The sequence below is a fragment of the Mandrillus leucophaeus genome, unplaced genomic scaffold (assembly GCF_000951045.1).
Source record: "Mandrillus leucophaeus isolate KB7577 unplaced genomic scaffold, Mleu.le_1.0 Scaffold2680, whole genome shotgun sequence".
Classification (NCBI taxonomy): Eukaryota; Metazoa; Chordata; class Mammalia; order Primates; family Cercopithecidae; genus Mandrillus; species Mandrillus leucophaeus.
The window spans coordinates 23,790-37,989 of record NW_012102788.1 but is presented as its reverse complement, the minus strand read 5'-3'; the positions used below and the strand labels follow the sequence as shown (position 1 = coordinate 37,989).

Here is a 14,200-nt window from a genome sequence, read left to right as displayed (position 1 = left end):
ATGCAACAATCAATGCAAAATGAATTAAAGTTCCATGACTTTGGTCCGGGCAATGATTTTCTTGGATAGGACCCGCAAAACACTGGCAACAAAAGCATTAGACAAATGGGATTGCATCAAACTAAAAGGCTTCTGCATAGCCAAGGAAATAGTTAATGAGAGACAAACCGAATTAGGAGAAAACTTTTGCAAACCATATGTCTGATACAGAGTTAATATCTGAAATTTATATGACACTAAACTCAATAGCAAGAAAACAAATAATCTAATTTAAAAATGGGCAAAGGACCTGAACAGTTATTTCTTAAAAGAAGGCATATGGTCAACAAATATATGAAAAAGTGCACAGCATCCCTAACGATCAGGGAAATGCAAATTAAAACCACAATGAGACATCACCTCCCACCTGTTAAAGTGGTTATAATAAAAAAGATCAAAGTTAAGTGTCAGTGAGGATGTGAACTTTGGCATATTTAGGTTTGTAATTCATCTGAATTTTATTTTTTGTGTGTGAAGTGTAAGGTGGATTTTAAAAATATTTAATTCTATTTTTTTCTACATCGTTTTCCTTTCTAGTCCTTCCTTTTCCAGTAATGTATGATTTATCCTCTGTCGTATTCTGGTCACCATTCATGAATGGATTGAGTTTTCTTCCTTTGGTCCATTCTCTATCTCTAAACAACCATAATCTTTCAATTACTATAATATTATAGACATGTTTATATCTGAAAAGTCATTATCTACTTCTTACTTTTCATCTTAAAAATTATTTTAATTTTCATGGCTGTTCAATTGTATATATGAATTTTTTAAAAACTTAAGTTCCATTTTGAACTGCTTTAAGACTTCAGATGAAAAGTTTATTGGTTACTTATGGAGAATCAACACCTTTATTGAGTCTTCTTATCCCTGTACACAGTATGTAATCCAATTACTTTCATTTTGTTCATACTCTTAGGTAACTTAAAAAATTATATTCTCTAAAAGTTATTTTTCCCCATTGATGAGAGTTAATCTCAGATACCATATACTTTCCAATGTTCTTGTGAATATGTAATCCATCTTTAGTTTCTTTTACTCTAGGACTCTCCTTGGTCATTTCACCCCAAATTTGACTTTTTGAGCCGTCTCATCAGTCTCTTATAGGATGTCTCATATTATTAGTTTGTTCAGTTGTTTCTCATGGTATTATTAAATTTGTATCTTCTGTTTTTCTGAAAACTGGAAGTTAATTCTGAGGCTTGATTAAATTCCAGGTTAAATATTTTTAAGAGAATATTTCAAGGATGATGTAGTCTACATATTGCAACATATCAGGGCGCACATATGTTATTTTATTATTATTGATACCAATTTTGATCAATTAGATTATGGAGGCTACCATCCATTCTCTTGATTGTAAATATAGGATAGTTTGAGGTTGAAATCTTGTCATTATGAAGATATCTCATTTTCTTACAACTCTTTTTCTAGTGGTTTTATCATCCATGACTGATTCTTGCCTGAATCAATTCCAATATAGACGATTAATGTTATGAACTTTTAAATTCTATTATTTCTTAAATATTTACTAGCTGCCAATCTTCTAAAAATGTTTTTTAAATCAATTTTTCCCTGGTAATTAAAACATATTATAGAAAAATAGGGCACTGATATAATTTGGACAGCTGTCATTAAGATGGCTAACTAGAGATGCCTAGCACTTACCTACTCCACAAAGAAGGACTGAAATAGCAAGTAAATAGCCAAATGTTGACGGCACTATCTAGGAGAGAATGCTGGTATCCAGCAGGGAAGCAAAAGGAATCCTAGGAGATATAGAAACTCAAGATGGCAGCATGGAGAAGGAAGTAAGGCAGCCAGCTGGATGGGCTAGGAGCCAGAAAGTACTTCCCTTCTCATGTGGAAAAAAGGTAAATGAGAGATCCATGTAAGTACACATGTAGGCACCTGCACACACTGTCCAGAGGCTGAAGAGTGGTGTGTCCAGCCTACGGGAACCCACACATCCCACCCAGGAGCCTGAGGGCCAGCCTGCCCAGCCTGCTACTTCTATAGCCAGCATCCTTGTTCCACACTCAGAGGTCCAAAGACTGGCCTACTGACGGTTCACTGCCATTACTGCTAGCACTTGCACACACCACCAGAAGGCCTAAGCACCAGTCAGCCTTGTGTCCCCATCTTCAGCAAAGGCTAGTCAAAGCATCTGCAAACAACTGCAACCTAAGCCACTAAGGAACTCACAGAAACTACTGACATTGATGACAGCAAAAGAAATCATACAGTGGCTACAGTCTGGTGCATATCCAGAATCAAAGCCAAAGCAACCTGCCCAACCAAAATTGAAGACACATATATAATAATAAAAAGTATTTCCTTACAGAAGATACTCCATAAACCTGGAAGAAATGACTGTTAAATGAGATGCACAGATATCAACACAGGGATGAAAGAAACACAAAACAGCAAGGAAACATGACACCTACAAAGAAAGACAATAATTCTCCAGTAAAAGACCCCAAAGAAAAGGCATATAAAATGCCTGAAAAAGAATTCAAACTAATTCTCTGAAAGAACCCGAATGAGATGCAAAAGAACACAGATAAACAATACAAAGAAATAAGAAAAAAAAATCATGATCTGAATCAGAAATTCAACAAGAAATAGATACCATAAAAAGAACAAATAGAAATCCTGGAACTAAAGAATTTAATGAATGGAATAAAAATGTAATTGAGAGCTTCAACAAAATACTAGATTAAGTAGAAGAAAAAAATTTTGAACTTGAAGACAACTCTATTGAAATAATTCAGGCAGACAAAGAAAAACACAAATACTCCAATTTGATTATTATACATTATATGCCTGAATCAATATATCCTATGTACCCTATAAATATATACAATTATTGTGTATCAATAAAACTAATAAAGTATAAGAAAAAGAGGACTATAATTATAAAATATCAGATGCTACTAAAAAACAAAAGGGAGGACACTGAAAAATCTCAACAGATTTTCCACAATGTATGTAATTTCTTAAATATTTAAACCAAAAACATTTCACCAATATAATTTAACTGAGGGTAGGGTAACAGTCTTTTCTGTTTTATAACTCTGCCCACTCAACTCTGACAATAGGTAGATATACATGTCAAAGTAATCTATTTATATTTAGCATATATTTTTTCTTTAAAGGGAAAGAACAAATAATTGTGTGATTTTCCCTCTGGTAGAATTTAAAGGAAATTTTATGTGTAAGATATATCATGAAAGTTTAATTTAACCTTATTTATATTCTTAGCATCTTATTCTGGTATGGTAAAAATCAACATAGCTGTCAGAGGATATTTGGGACATGATTAAATAAGATAATATGTGACTCAGAATTAATACCTGGCCATCTAGTTAATTCAAGGGACAATAAAACATTAGTAACATGATTGAAAAAAGAGGACAATATGATTGAGAACAATCTTAGGAACATTTGTACTTTTTCTTAGATAAATAAGAACATAGCAAAGTCAATATAAAATTCAGAAAGTTATTCTAATAAGACACAGATTCTCTAGGGAGGGTTATATAGAAGGTAAAGAAAAAGATTTCACATTGTAGACACTAGTGGTTAAACCAAAGGAAGTGTATCACAACTGAATGACTTGTGCAATCATTTTAACACATTTCCAAGCTTCTGTTCAGAATCAGATTTAAAATATTATTCTTTATACAGGGAGAGGTAAAGGCCTTTCTGAATTATAGACATGTAGACACATAGAAACACACAGTTCTTAGACCTTGGGAACTCTGCCTGGTCTCTTTCTGGAAATACAATTTACTGGGTAACCACCATTTGCCTAGGAGACCTTGGCTCAGACATGTCTTTTCACCTCTGCTTTAGGTGTCCTGAGGACTGTTTACATATCTGGGCACACCTCTAAAATGGCCTTAGCTTCCTGTGTTATTTTTGCCTAGTATTGTTCTTGCTCAACACTAGCTAGATTCTGTGAATTTTATCTGGGTAGTGCAAATGCATTATACTGTACTCATCGAATCACCTCAGCATTTTTAATTTGTTCTCAGTGAATAAAATAGAGAAAATAGGTTATTAAGAGACCAAAGATGAAAGCATCATGTTAAACAGAACCAATTCATTCAGAAAGTTATAATACAAAGGCAGAAATGCTTTGTCATAGAAGAATACCAAATGATTACCCTAACACTATATGTTATCCTGATGTAATGCAATTAAGTGACCTTAGAAATAATCAGTTAGGCTCTTGAGTATTTATTTCTTCAGGGAAAAAATAATGTATGTTGCTTTCTTTTCTTAGGTCTTTCCAAAGTTAAAAATAAGGAAAGTTTCTCGTGATCTGTAAGGTACTGTATCATTGACAGAACTTGAAAGTGTTAAATGAAGTAAGCCTCCTGGCCATACGTGTTTTGCAACAACCTTATCAGAGCACGTTTCATGTCATCGTTCCGCAGGCTGTAGATTACAGGGTTAGATACTGGAGGCATCACAGTGTAGATCACAGAGAGCAGCCTGTCAATAACAGATGGTGAATTCGAAGGTGGCTTAAGATAAACAAAATAAGCAGTTATGATAAAAACAGTGAAAACAATGAGATGGGGGAGGCATGTGGAAAAAGCTTTTGACTGACCTTTAGTGGTAGGGATCTTCAGTACAGTGGAGAAGATATAAATGTAAGAGATCACAATACAGATGAAACAAGAAATGCTTAAACACGCACCAACTCCAATACTTGCATAAATTACCATGAGTGTTTCAGAACAGGAAATCCTTAGTAATGAAGGAACATCACAGAAAAACTGTGGGATCACACTGGAGCCACAGAAAGGCATGGAAAATGTGCCAGCTGTGTACACAGTACCAAAGAGCCCTCCAACGGCCCAGGAAACACTTGACATTAACACACAGATGCCAGTATTCATGACTACCTCGTAGTGCAGGGGACAGCAGATGGCTACATAGCGGTCATAGGACATGGCAGTGAGGAGAAATATCTCACCTGCTGAGAAGGAAGTCATTAAAAGTAGCTGGAAGGCACATCCTAGAATGGAAATGGAATTGTTGTGGGTTAGGTTGTTGACAATGAATTTTGGGATTGGAACAGACACCAGGAAGACATCCAAAAAGGATAAGTTCTTCAGGAAGAAGTACATGGGTGTTTGGAGCTTTATGTCTAGGGTAGTGAGAGTAATGATGAGAAGGTTACTCATTAGGGCTGCCAGGTAAATCAGTAGGAAGAGCACACCGTATAAAATCTGCAGCTTCTGGACATTGGAAAACCCCGTAAGAAGAAATCCTGTCACCAAGGTGACATTGGCCATACTAGATTCTCTTCAGTGCCTGTCAAGGTGAGAAGATATGCAAAAAAAAAAGGAGAAAAAAATTAAAAAATTAATCTATAGAGACTAGCAAGAGTCATATTGATATACAAAAATATTCAGTGGAAAGAAGTCTACCTAAAATGGCTCTCCACTTACTTAAAACTTCATTGTTCATTTTTTAAGATAAACTCCATGAGTAATGTGCAAATTCCATTAGACTTTCTAAGAGTTTTACCTAATCCTATAGCCTCCAACTTAATTTGTTACAAGACACATATAACTTGACTAAACACAGAAGCTTTTCCAACCCACTGAGAATTTGCATCAAATTATTATTGTGCCATGCTTCATGATGAATCCGTTGCTTTCAGAAAAGCAATCCAAAGGCCCATGTCTTTAGATTGTGTTAGTGTCCCTAATATCCTACACAGGTGCAAAATATCAATTATGTGATGTTACAAACATAAAGTCACACTTACAGATGTATTGAATAATCTCACATAGGTAAATAACTTTCTCTATTCTAATGATAGTAAGCAAGGAAAAATAAACTAGGATTTGTTGTTCAATGTTTGTATTATCTTGAGGTCATACAATTCTAACATAATGAATATCTCATTAGTGTAGAAATAAAAAATGAATTATTTAGCAAAATTTCATGTTCTTTGAATGTGCACATGTGTACTAAAGCCACATCATTATAAGGGTGGTTGATTTGTGTATAAAGGAATTTTAACAGGGCACCATGATAAAATGGCTTTCCCATCCTAACTGAATAATTTTTCTTGATCATGGTCGGTTTTCCATAATTTACTTTGTAAAGCTATCAAATATCTTCTTTCAGTGTTTAAAATATTTCCCTCAATTATTAGTTACTGATGTAGAGTTATTTATTCTTTATTGAAAAGATCAGAAAAATGTTCCATATATATCAGACATCAAACTAGATGGTAGAGATTTAAAAAATATACAACTTTTTTTTTTTTTTTTCCTAGGAGCTTGCTGTTAATGGGAGGAGGCAGAAAAAGAACAAATAAATTAGTAAACAAGATAAACTCAGATTGGGGCAGGCATTACGAAAATATAAAGGTGTTATTTTAGAGATTAACCAGATGAAAGGGCTTTCTATGTGGGTGACCTGGGGGCTGACAACAAAATGAAGAGAAGAAATACAGGTCAAAGATCTGTAGAGAAGATGCTTTAGGAAGAGAAGCTTAAAAAATAAAGTAAAGGTGATGGACATTTGGATCACATGTGGAGAAGCAGTATACAGTGAACCTGGAAAATGTGGTAGAGTGATTAAATAATTCTGAAGACATTTATTAGCTTCAATGGTCAGTCTGGAGAAATACACAAGGAAGGACAAAAGGGAGGAAGAAGGATAAAGAAACTGGCCATTAAATTTAATTGTTTTTTGGTCTGCCCTAAATTTCCTTAATATCTACAAGATTTTTAAAATTTTACCAATAGAAATTTGAAATTAATACCGTATAATAATTCCAATTCTTCAACCACATGGACACAGGATTACTCATCAGATGTCCTTAAGGAGATAATTCCATCACATCTACACAATAGTAGAAATATTTCTCCCAGAATAAAAAATTTAATTTGTCAGTTGATTACCTGAAATGAAAACAAAACGTCTAGCTTCCTTCATAAACTCCGTGTCAACATAGCACATGGTTCCATCTCTAGACTTTTGATAAAAGACTTGAAGAGCTCTGCAAAGCTGTGGGAGTTTCTTCACGTGGAAGGATGCATAGTACCACAAAGAGGAAGGCTACTTGCCTTTCTTTTATTTCAAATTTGACATAATTTGGAAACTTCTATAGTCAAAGGGACTGCAACAAATTATTTTTAAGGCACGTGGCTAATACTTTAGAATTCCCTAAAGAAAAATGTCTTAAATATTTTCTGAATCACCTTGTTAAGTGATTATCTCTTAAGACCATTAGCATTATAATCACATGTGTTTTCTGTAGGGAGGAAACAACTGTTTGCAACGTAGGTCCAGAACACATTCTGAAATACACTGTTAAGGACATGACTCAGTCTTTTAGCAGAAAAATAATAAAGTACTCAAATATTCCCTTAATTCTACTTATCATAGAGTTATAGGCTATAGGACAGTGGTAACCAAACTATGTAATCGATTGTATAATAATTATTTGAGCACTTCACTAAAAATGAAGACTCTTGAAACATACAACAAGCCAACATAACATAGATTTGCTTATAGCTCTATTCCCCCTTAGACTAAGAGTTTATATTAAGCCTATGGTTAAGTTACTTAGAATGGTTTCTTTTTATTTTCTTTTGAACATGGTTATGTTTTTCATTTGAAGTATAGTTATTTCATTTGATTTGGTTTGCATTTAATTTTAAAGCTTTTTGTCCTTTTGTTGACAGCTTTTATATGTAAAAAATCAATATGCTTCTCTGAAGTAAAAATACATACAAAAACCCCACAGAATACTATTCTCAATGAAATGTCATTCTCTATCCTTTCCACCCCATTGCTCGAGATCTACAGAAAAGCAATTTCAGGGTTTACTGGTTTACTGTCCGTATGTTTCAATTTTACAAAAAAGGATTTGCTCATGTTTTCTTGTTACTTATAGCACGCGAAGTATACTCCCTTACATTTGATTATTTAATGTAATAAATGCTGGCAAACATTAGATACAGTTTATGGAAACTGCCTTCATTATCATTATTTTTTCATGGTTGAAGAATACTCCAGTGTAAATAAAGGTAATAGTTTATTCAACAATTACTATATGTTTTGGTATTTAGTTTTCAAAATTTTGTCGTTATAAACAAAGCTGCCAAATGGAAACCTTGTGAACATTTATTAAACTACAGGAGGTACATCTTCAGGGAATCATATAAATGAGTCAAAGGTGGCTCCTGTAGATTGGCCCTCAAGTAGTTTACTTCTTCGCAGCAGGCTGTGACAGTTAGCTCAAACGCTGATGACACTGAACTCAAATCCTTACACATCAGTTGATTCAAACATAGCAGAAAAACCTCACATGTTTTAGTCATACATAACCTGCCTATTTCTACTCTGCATAACTGCACCCAACATCTGTTAGCCATAATTAAAATTAACCCTGGGGCTACAAAACACTTTAAACCACCGTTTGAAATTTATCTCTGCCAGATAATTTTTGTTTTTTACTGTTTTATTTCCTCTTTCTTTTCCTCCGTTTCTTCTTTCCTGCCATTTTTCAGTGATTATTTGAATAATTTTAAAAATTTCTTTTAAAATTTTGTTTTCTAGCTGCTTTTTGTTGTGTGTAGCTGCCCCAGGAATGAGAAACTATACATACTTAACTTTTTCTAACTCTACTTATAATTGATAATGCACTCTTTCTTGTAAAATAATATCTTTGGCATTTACACATGTATTAGTCAGGGTTCTCCAGAGAAACAAAACCAACTGGATAAAAAATATATATATTTGGAAATGGGAGCTCTGATGTTGGAGGGCCAGGAGAAGGTTGCTATTCCAGCCCAAGGAGAGAGTGTGAATTCACCTTTCCTCTGCCTTTTTGTTCTATTTGTGCTCTCATTGGATTGGATGATGCCTCTCCACATTGGTGAGGGTGAGTTTCTTTACTCAGTCTACTTATTCAAATGCTAATTTCTTCTGGAAACACCTTCATAGACACACTCAGAAATAGTGTTTTACCAGCTACCTGGGCACTCTTTAGCCCAATCGAATTGACACATAAAATTAACTATCATGCCCCATATATGACCATGTCTGATACTATTAACTTTTTTTAGTATTTCAGTATATTTCTTGTATTATCTATTTCATTCTAAAGATCTTACTTCAGTATTTCTTACAGGCAGTTTTACTGTCAAAAAATTCCTTTTAGTCTTTTTTAATCTAGTGCTATCTTTATTTTTCCTTCATTCTCAATTTTATTTTTGCTGGACATAAAATTTTTGATTGATAGTTGCCCCTCCAAACCTTTCAACCTTTCAGTATGCTGAGGATGTTTTTCTATTCTCTTTGTGTAATCACCATTTCTAATGAGAAGTCATTCATTATTCACAGTAGTTTTTCCCTTTATGTAATATATTACTCATTTTTTCTTGCTGCTTTAAAGATTGGTGCTTATACTTTGCTTTCAATAGTTTTATTATTATTTATTTTTGTTTGTGTTCTGACTGGTGTTTTTTAGCACCTTGTACCTACAGATTTCTATTTCCCTCAGATTTCAAAAAATGTTGGCCATTATATCTATAATTATTTTTTCTGGCATGTTCTTTTTTCTCCTTCCAATTCATCAGCTTATATAATTTATATGCTCTGTCTTCAATTTGCTTACTCCCTGAGTAAAATTTTAATTTCAGAAATAGAAATTTTCAATTTTATAATTTCTATTTGGTTATTTTTAAAATGTTTCTATTTCTTTGTGGAGAAATCCCATTTGTATACTGAGATTTCACATGTATTGAAAACATTTTTTTTCTTAATTGAGACAAATGACCAATATAAGTATCTTTGTCTGTTTGCTTCAGCATCTGGTTCATCTTGAGTTTGGCCTAGATTTATTTTCTTTTCACATCTTAATGGGTTTAATTTCTAGATTCCTCATATGATAGGTAGAATTTATCCTGAATATTATGAATGCTGAATTGTAGAGATTCTACATTTTATTTTAAGTGAGTATTATTTCTACATGTTAACAAGCCATTTCTTGATTGGTCTTGAACTACAATTTTTGTTTCATTTGTAGTAGCTTCCATTTCATTCAGATCTTGGTATGGCTGAATATCTTTCGGTCTTTCTGTGCATGTGTGATTCAGGGGTAAGCCAGAGATGTGGGTAGAAAGGGTTTGACCTAACTTTTTTTTTTTGTATTTTACTTTAAAGATCTCTTTACTCAGATTTATAGTCCCCAGGCTTCTCTTTTCTGGAGCCCTAATCCAGAAAAAAAAAGATCTATCTCTATCCATTTTGGCCAGCATCATAAGCTCACCACTGTTGTGTTGCTGTGAAAACTGCACAAATCCCAACACTGAAAACTGTGATGGAGGAAACTAAATGGTTAAGCGCCCTTATGACACTTCTCCAAGTGAACAGAAAACTTTGGCCACAGTCTGCCAGCACTTATTCAGGTGTTTTTTTGTACTGTGTTTAGGTTTCACATGTGCTTTCTGTTGGAGAAAAAGAGTGGTCTGAGGACCTCTTTCCTAGTCCTTCTTATTTGGAAGTAAAACCTCTCTTTTGGCAAAACCCAGCATGGCCTTACCAAATGACCTAGTAATTTGGTCCCTTGGTACGTACCCAAGTGATTTGAAAAGTTATGCCCAAACAAATCCTGCATATAAATGCTTATAGAAGTTTTATTTATAATTACCAAAACTGAGAGAATCTAAGTAGTCCTTCAGTAAGTGAGTGGATAAAGTATACTTCAACAATACAGTAGAACGGTAATCAGCGTAAAAAGTCATGAGATATCCACACAACAACATAGATGAATGCATTTTGCTAAGTGAAGAAGCAAGTCTGAAAGTCTGGCTTTCACACTCAGCCCGCCCTTCCCCCAGGCAGGATATGCTTGTAGTAGGGTCTTTTTGCCTGCAGTGGTCCTTTGATCTGGGAAGGCTCTGGGCATGCTATAGTTACTTTTTCCACCCTTTTGGCAATCCAGGAAGGATTCTTCCTTGGCTTTTTATTTGAGAACCTTAGTGGGGTTGCTAGATATAAAACCGATGAAAGTACGAGGTCACCCTGAGACTGTGGCCCTCAGGAGTTTCTTACTCTCACACCATCCTGAGAGCATTCGGAAATTCATCAAAACTTATGACCCTTCCAGTTTATTATTTCTGTGGCTTTCATTCCTACTTAGCAGATCTTAGCTGTGACTCTCTATATTCACCTGTCTCTCTAGATTTAAGGATTAGTTTCCATAATAACAGACTAAAGACAAAAAAATGAATAGATACAGTTACCTGATTATCAGAAAACAGATTTGAAAGATTTGAAGAAATTTGTGACAAAAATCCTCAGTAACCTGGTATTGAAGGTAACCTCTTAAACTGATGAAAGGCATCTGAAAAGAAACAAAAACCAAAGAAATGCATTGGACTATGGAACCATTCCTATTTTACAAACCTTCTGAACCTTAAGGAAAGACATTTCCTGTTTGTCTGTTCAATCATGCTACCTGCTCATTCTACTCCCCCACTCCATGTCCTCTCTAGCCTTCCTCACTCTCCCTATATAACAAAAGCCCTTTCTGCCTGACCATTTAGATGACTACAGGTATCATGTTTGGGGAAATTCTATTGCAATAGTCTTTTTGAATAAGTTGTCTGCTAACTCAAAACCAAGAAGAACAAAAACAAAAGCCAACAAAATGAACAAAAGACAAATCCCTGCAACTAGTATCATAGTTAATGCTGAAAGCCAGAATGCTTATTCTATAGATCTGGATCAAAAAGGATTATTCTCTCAACACCTCTATTTAGTGCCAAGTAGTGAAAAAATGTCAGGGGAAAAAAAAAAAAAAGAAAATGAAGAAGTGCAACTTTTCCTCACAAAATAAATATCTACATAGAAATTTTGAAAAATCTACAAAACAGCCACTAGAGCTACTACGTTAGTTAAGAAGGTTGCATGATAAAAATCAGTCTGTGACATGGTGTTAAAAAAAAAAACAAATGGAAATGGAAAGCAAAAGCAATACCATTTATATTATGTTACAGTTTGAACTGTGTCCTTCCAAAATTCATCTGTTGAAGTCCTAACCTCCAATACCTCTGAATGTGACTGTATTTGGAGAAAAATCTTATAAGAACTTATTAAGATAAAGTGAGGCCTTTAGGGTGGTCCCCCATCTAAATTTATTGATGCCTTGTAAGAACAGGGATTAGGGCACACAGGGAGACCCTGGGGGCACGCGTGCACAGAGACGACCATGGGAAGAGGCAGCAAGATGGCGTCCATCTGCAGTGCGAGGAGAAGATTCAGAGGAAACCAAGGCAGCTGACGTTTTGATCTCAGACGTGTAGCCTCCAGAATGGTGAGAAACAGCCACTCACCGGCGGTGTGTTTCAGTCACCCCATCCGTAGTATTTTGTCATGGCAGCCTGAACAAACAAATACAGGTTTGGATCAGACTCATGAAGTATTTACTGATTAATTTAACAAAATGAGCTTGGGGTTTGTGTACTGATGTGTACTAAAATAACAAAATGTTTCTGAGAATCTTTTAAAAACTTAGAAATGGAGGAATATACAATCTTTATTGCTCAAAATACTCAGTGTTGCTACAATTACAGTGTTTTCTACACTGTGATTCTAGAACTACTGAATCTAGAATCTACCACTCTAGATCTACTGAATCTAGATTCAGTCCCTGTCAAAATCCCTAGGAATGACTTAAAAATCGGTAAGCTAATTTTTAAAATGTAGATAATGGTGTCCTATGGGGCTGGGTGTCATATGTCTCTTATGAAATGTCATAAAATGATGAAGAAGGTCTAATCTAAACATCAACTTCGTGATGAACGTGGGGTGTCCACAAGAGGTTGCTGGATGACAGCAACAAGCTCTAGGCAGCATAGAGGCTGTGTCCACCAGGGTATCTACAAAGTCAGTCATTCAAAGCAAACTAATGAGAAAATAACTGGAAATTCTGTGAATATAACAAGAATATTACAAGATCAAAATCTGAAAACAAACTGCACCTCATCCCAACCCTGGAGAAGACTCTGCTGAATTTCATTTTGTTGCCACTTCCAAGAGAGAAGCCTGAACTCGTAGGATGCTCACGAGGATGCTACTGGCATCACTTGAGAATGAAACTGATGTTGGAAATTCGGTGCTCTTGGAAACTTTCTATACAGGCATCTCTAGTCATTTGTGAGAATCTGCAGGGATGCTGTCTTCACTGGAGGCTTAAATCTATGGTGAGAGGGGAAAAGAAAGATGCAAGAGAACTGTGATGGCTCAAGGACTTAAACAAATCCCTGTTACAGACCCCAAAGTCAGAGCACTGCATCTCCCAGTGTCCTTCTCAGTTGAAACTGGACTGAGATTATTACACTCAATTTAACGATTCTGTGTACACACACCTAAATTTAAGTTGTTACATGCAAATGAATGTCTAGGATCCACTAGTCACATATTATGGATGCAATAAATAAAGGTTTATTCTCCTGAGACCCAGAAAGATCTCCTTTTCTGTCTCACTGGAGGAAAAGGTAGTGGCATCACCTCTCAGATCTGAGGTGGGAGTGAAGAGCTGGGTCTCCAGGGCTTTTAATCCTATGAAATAAAATATAAGCACAAGTAAAAGTGTGACCTCCGGGGAGAGTCCCATGTAGTCGATGAAAGTCTGTTTAAAGCTGCTTTAAAAGCCTTGCTCCTTCATAGAGAATGAAGTGCCTGAAACAGAGGACATCAAGCAGAGCTTGGAGACTGCACAAAAGAAACAAATACTGATACGTAGAGGACAGAAATGGTCAATCGAAATCATTGTGAGTTTAACCCGGGGAGCTGGGGTCTTGAAGCAGGAATCAGTAAGCTATAGGAAACTGTTTGCAGCATTCACTAGATCTCCCTAAGAATTGAAAACTAGAGCTCTCTTTGAACAAAAACTGTGAAAAGAAGTCCTCAATTACTTAGACATTTCATTTTTATTTTCTTATCTTCTGAAATTATTTTAAACAAATGTAGAACTGTTTGGGAAAGCATTCTCACCAGCCTTTGTTATGAATGTTGCTTCTATTGATTTTACTCAAGAATAGAAATATTTTCCGGAGCTGAAGATTCCATATAGGCCTCCCCTCCCCTCCCTTCCCCTCGCCTCTCCTCC

At 35.2% G+C, this 14,200-nt stretch overlaps 1 protein-coding gene across 1 annotated transcript; it reads right to left on the bottom strand.

Moving 5' to 3' along the window:
- Nucleotides 1-4,277: 4,277 nt before the first annotated feature.
- LOC105542793 (olfactory receptor 14A2) lies at nucleotides 4,278-11,372 on the bottom strand. The gene is made up of 2 exons (XM_011984469.1): nucleotides 11,331-11,372; nucleotides 4,278-5,370 (listed from the first exon to the last, which is right to left on the bottom strand). The coding sequence occupies exon 2, from the start codon at nucleotides 5,349-5,351 to the stop codon at nucleotides 4,407-4,409; it is 945 nt and encodes a 314-aa protein (XP_011839859.1). The 5' UTR covers nucleotides 5,352-5,370; nucleotides 11,331-11,372; the 3' UTR covers nucleotides 4,278-4,406.
- Nucleotides 11,373-14,200: the final 2,828 nt, after the last annotated feature.